Source organism: Acipenser ruthenus, chromosome 28 (genome assembly GCF_902713425.1).
Source record: "Acipenser ruthenus chromosome 28, fAciRut3.2 maternal haplotype, whole genome shotgun sequence".
In the NCBI taxonomy this organism is placed as follows: Eukaryota; Metazoa; Chordata; class Actinopteri; order Acipenseriformes; family Acipenseridae; genus Acipenser; species Acipenser ruthenus.
Window position 1 is genome coordinate 14353138 of NC_081216.1, and position 6000 is coordinate 14359137.

The 6000-nt window shown below is 40.6% G+C and overlaps 1 protein-coding gene across 1 annotated transcript in view; it reads right to left on the reverse strand.

The window, feature by feature from the left end:
- LOC117435090 (tripartite motif-containing protein 44-like) overlaps positions 1 to 5800 on the reverse strand; it is a 28111-nt gene extending 22311 nt beyond the window's left edge. Inside the window, exons 1-2 of the mRNA XM_034906704.2 lie at positions 4542 to 5800; positions 3913 to 3990 (exon numbers count right to left, since the gene is read on the reverse strand). Of these exons, the coding sequence (XP_034762595.2) occupies positions 3913 to 3990; positions 4542 to 5069 (606 nt within the window). The 5' untranslated portion in view covers positions 5070 to 5800. The remainder of the gene's footprint in view (positions 1 to 3912; positions 3991 to 4541) is intronic.
- Between the last annotated feature and the right edge of the window lie 200 nt (positions 5801 to 6000).

Below are 6000 nucleotides of genomic sequence, written 5' to 3' on the forward strand. Positions count from 1 at the left end.
AATAAGAACAGCATGTTTCATTTCATGCTTTTATGAAATGGCATTATCTTTTGTTCCAGGTCTGCATTATTGCAGAATGAAGTCATTGGCAATTTGCATTTCATTCAAACAATACGAGCTATCATCTCTCTCTCTCTCTCTCTCTCTCTCTCTCCCTCTCTCTCTCTCTCTCTCTCTCTCTCTCCCTCCCTCTCTCTCTCTCTCTCTCTCTCTCTCTCTCTCTCTCTCTCTCTCTCTCTCTCTCTCTCTCTCTCTCTCTCTCACAGATGGGGCCTATAGCCAGCCTCCCTCCACCTCACTTCAGGGAGATCTGAATAGTGCATCTGTCAGAGTAATTGGGAGCAGCGACGCATCCTAATCTTAATTTACACTAATGTACTACAGGTCTCCCACAAGAGATACAGGGGTCCGCCTCATCTACATGCGCTAAGGGTCGACTACGACTTCACTAGCATGCTAAGCTTCAGTGATGCCTAGGATTGCTGAGAGGAGGAGAGGGAGGGGTGAGGGTGAGAAAGAAGACCATAAGTGTACAGAGACTGAGTGAGAATCCATACCACATCTGTCTTGCAACATTTACTCACAAACATTCATTTAGATATGGTTACAATGTTTCACAGATATCTAAATAGAAGGTAAAACTTTGTTGGAAGTCAAACTGCATTTATTGGGGTAATTCCTAGAAACTGATATACTGTAAAAGTGCCATAAACTGGGAATACGGAATTCCAAGCCTACATACCAAGAGAAACAATATGCCAAAGGGAGCTGCCAGAACCCATGAAAGTAATTAGTGGCTATAAATATAGCTATGAGCATTATGTTATTCTCTGTGTACCAGTTCTACCACTTTAGTATGGTAGAACATTAGAATGAAATGTAAGATGATGTCATATTTATTTCTACAAATAAAAATACAAGAATGTGCCAAAAATACATTTTGATATACAACACACAATTGTATCTTAGGTCATATTTTCAAAGCGTTTACTCCAGTTTTTAATTAATTCCTATTTTTTTAAAGGAGAAAATTCCAAGTTAATGTTACAAAACTTAACAACAAACAACTTGTGTATGCTTAAGAGACATTAAATGACATCACTGTTATTTGTTTTCTAAAATAAATATATATATAGGTATAGTTGAAAATATGCCCCTTTGATTCTTAACAATAATCTACCTTTCCAAGCACAGTTTGACAATGTCCCTCCTTCCTGACTTGTACCTATCATTGATTCGATCTGAATAAACCCACCCCAACTACTGAGTGGCAGCAAATTGCAACATTTCTATTGGATTACACGAACAGAGACATGTTCGCAGGATTTAAAGCTATATTACAGTTAAATAGGGAGGATTTAAAACAAAATTGCAAATTGTGACGAAAAGTAAAAAAATGCCTAGACACACAAAAACCCCAGAAGAATGTGCCCCGTGACCATAAGGATTTCATTGAAGAAGACAGCAAAGGAAAGAAGCTACAACTTACCATAAGTGTGCAAGTACTGTCGAGTTACTACACAAAGTGTGACAGAAAAAAGCATTTTGGAAAATATATAAAAAGCGAAAGCCATGAAAAAAAAGATTTTGGGATATCTCGAAAATAGTTAAAAATAAGCACTGAAAAATTTAATTTATAAAAAATGAAAAACAGAAACCCTAATTTTAATATAAAATATAAACTACCTCAGTGTAAAGCAATTTATGAACTTATGATCATGCACATCTGGTTTCCTTGTACCAGGGAAAATGCCAGTTTTAAAGTTGCATCAACAATCATTTAAACGGTAGCTCTATACAAATATATTTTTACTCTTGTGGCATGCATTTTTGTTCATATTAATACAGTACATGGTGGGCCAAAGGTATTGTCACATAGGAATTGCTACTTTTATTGCTACAATTGCATTACAGAAAAGAAATGACTATGTTGCCCACCTTGTAAAAACTTTTACCAGGTTCGTGCATCACTAGTGTAACAGAGCAATAGGTGGGCACAAAATGGCAACCACAAGCAAGCGTCTTAACCACAATGCAAAAGTGTGGTTATGGTGTGGTTCTACAGCTTCAATTGTCATCTCATGACAGGGCTCAGAATCTGGGAATGGAAACATCATGTTTCTTCAGACAGACAGGAACTTATATACATCCACACTATCTCCATGTAGAGTTATATACAGTATGTAACTCCTAAACCTTTACTTCTATATGAATGGAAGTACAGGTGCCTGCACTATATTCTAGTGGGAGATAATAACTGGATTGATAATGAGAGTTTTCTGTTTTCATACCCCTTATTTGCACTAGCAACTGGTCACTGGTCCCTGTTTTGTGCGAAACATCTTTTTACTTGTTTGTTGCTGTTTCTTCCTGGAATTTTGTGATTTTCTCTTCTGCAGGTCAGACCCAGTTGTTTAGCTGCGATGTGACTTACGAAGCGATTAGCTACCAGGAAGCTGTTATCCATTCATATATAGTTCTGGAATTGAAAAATCTTCATTGTGAAAAGCAAGCAATCATCCATGACTATTAAACAATCAATTGTGATGAATTAAGAAACACTAAAAGAAACTACAGCTGAATGACAAATGTTTCAACTAGAACAATTTGCCAATGCCTTCAAGTGTGCAAAGATGCAAGCACTTCAGAATGTGGTTCAATCAAACAATTCAGCCCTGCTGAGCCCTGGAACCCACACTGAAAATACTGTTTATTGAAAGTTTAAATACACACTTAAATATTGTATGAATGAATGTGATGGAAAACCTGCTTGGGTCTAATAACCTGCTGGATGGGGCATTTGTTGCCTGACTTACACCACTCCGCTTTCTTAAGTTACATTTCCATCTGCACTATAATCCAATCTGTAAAACTCAACTGATTCCAGTGTCAAACTGGGCTGCGGTCAGTTCCATTTGCATTCTACGAGCCGATCTGCAAGCAGACATTACACAAAAGATCACCTGCGTGTTTCACGTTTTTGTATAACTGCTATTTACAAATGTATTCACCAACCTCCAACATTTTTCCTGACAGTGTAATATATTCTTAGTCTCTTGTTCTGCATACATATTGTTTTCTGCAGCTGGAGATTTAAAACCCATCTTTGTCCTTCGCATTGGATCCTCTTTAAGTAACTTCCACTATCGAGCTGGAGAGATTCTGCCAGCCCTCAATCCTAACTAGTGCTGACAGAGTCCCAAATCGATGTGGAGTCTGATTTCAAATTGCTTTCAAGTCAATCCCTGTGGCAGAGGGATACGTAGCATTAAATATCTTGGTACACATGACAAGATAACAGCCCTTCCTTCAAACATATGAACATTATTTTAATAAGCAAGGTGTCTTATTAGTGCTACATTACCCCAGATGCTATCCATTTACCATCCATGCAGAACAACTGGGTGGTACGGTATATTTGTTCTTAATTGTTCCCCATAAAATGGATTACCCTGATTCTTTACATTCAATTTAATATTTTATTGGCTCATCCTGCTTCTATACAAACCATGGCAAAACAACACAGGCTTGCAAGCATAAATCTGCACACAGTCATGTCTGTGACGTGATTTATCTTTTGAGAATCACCAACACAGATGGCTACATTTACAGCTGATTGGAAATGGATTTTATCCAGGCCTGCTCAGAGAGATTACCGAGAGTCCTGGCCATCATCTTTGTTCTCTAATTAGCACCACTGCTATAACCACAGCACCCAGGTAACTTCCTGCATGTTAATGAAAGTGTCTGTGAGGTAGTTAATACCCTGATAATGCTCAGTTACACAAATTACAGCCCATGTTGGATTTAGTACGATCTGATAGAACTAAATAACAGGAAACTAGAGCTCTGGAGAGCTGCTGTGTCCAGTACGTGTGTGGAGGGATATTTGCATTAACCCACTGTACTTACATTAGGATCAGTCCATTTCACCTTTATGTTTTCTTCCATTTGCATTGCAGCCCCTAGCAGATCCGCTGCTTCTTTCTCCTTGAGAAAATGAGAGACAGGTTTAATCTTCCTGTATAATCTATATAACGCTCTTTCTATTGAACTACCACACATATAGAACTACCACTTATCTATATTGTCAGAGGCTGTCCCTGACAGTGAAAATAATGCAGATTGCAGATTAATTGTAATTATAAAAACTGGTCTTTTTACTCCTCTGGCACTGGCTTCCATATGCATGTACATTTGTATTACAGCATATGCCTTTGTAGCAATAGATTTGAATATGTATGCCACATATGTACATTTGTATTGCTGTATATACCTTTGCAATTCCCATTGAGGGATTAAAAATGAGTCTTTATGAGTTCATCCACATTGCTCTCAATAATTTTCTAATTAATTAATATTTGGGGCCTAGGAAACCACAATTACAGCATTTGTCCAGCGGGTGGCAGTGTCTGCTAAACAAACATTACATTGGAACATATAAACAGTTTACAGGGGAGGAGAATTAAACAATATCATTTTTGTATCTGTATGTTGTAATGTATTGATGTGTGAATCTGTCACGTCGCCTCTGCACTCACTTTAAAAGCCAGGTACGCCTCCCTCAGAGTGATGATCTGGTGCTCCCGGTGAGCCCCCTGTACGGCACACATCACGCAGATGATTTTCTCGTCTGGTTTACAGTACAGAGTCCCCTCCTGGCCATGCTCCGTACACCGCAGCCTCTCCACAGTGGCAGTGTTCCTGGCTTTGGTAATAACATCCTCCACAGTCTCCTCTGCCACCCTACTGGGAGAGGCTGCTGCTTCTGCACTCACGCCAACTGCTCCCTCTTCCCCCTCATCTACCTCTGCTTCCCCCTCTGGGCTCTCTGGCTTCCCCACTGCCTCCCCTGTCCCTGGTGCTATTTCCTCGCCCTGTTCTGTAGAACACCAGTCCTGTAGCTGGTGGCGGCTGCTCTTATGGTGTTTGTCAGCATGCACTGCGCAGAATGCAAAGTTGCAGTCCTGGCAGAACTTCACAGCCTGCTGTGGTTCATCAGGCTCACAGGCATCGCAGGTTCCATCGCTGGGCAAATCCTCCTGTCCTGACTGATTTCCAGTTTCCATTGTATCTTCTACAGGTATATCTGCCCTCTGAATAACCTCAGCTGCTCTCTAGCTAAACTGGATAATTCAATTGACTCTGCTGCTTGTAAATATCGAGTTACTGTCACCCACGCGAAAAACTAGCACTTTGCCTGTGTGTGTGAAATGTCTACCTGCTTTCAAGTATCTGCCCCTTTGTTTTTATCACATTTAAACATTTACTCTTTTGCTTTTTCTTCTATAGTGACTGTTGCTGTCATCACTGCTGCCTTCCAGCTTGTTTTCTCCTCCCTCCTGCTCTGTTGCTGTGAATCCTGTGTATCTCCCCCTCTGTGCAATGCTAGTGTTTTCTCTTAAGTTTTGCCTCCTCTCTCCTAGGATTCCCCTGCTGTTTTGGTCTAGTTTCTTGTTTTTCCTTTGTCTCGTCTTTTGTTTTCCTCTTACCTCCCCCGCTGTTTAGCTGTAGATCTGCGTGGTGAACATTAACTTATTCTCTCACGGCCTGTCTGTCTGCAGCTCCCCCCTCCTTTCCTGACTGGCTTCAGCAGCCCCTTATGGCCTGTCGATCCTGCTTAATGTTTCTTGGCTCTCTGTCTCCCTCCTTCTTGCTACACTGTAGCTCGGCCTGCCCGAAGAAGGACTGTGTTGCGAAGATGAAAAACAAACACAGACTGAACACAAAGCCCCACTTTCTGCTCTACCTTCACTTTCACAGCCACCCACACTCACTTCCTCATATTTTGTACTTCCTGGTTCAGGCAAGCTCAAGAATCAACATACACTGCAGAGTAAAGCCAGTCATTTCAGGTGGGGGCGGAACTCTTTTTGCGTGTGTGTCACAGCAAATAAAGCTAACAAGTTACCAAACTAACGAGTCTTAGAAAAAAGATTAGAACATGGGTAGACAAACGTTGGACTTCCAGTCCAGGGCTTTGTTCCAACCATGACCCTA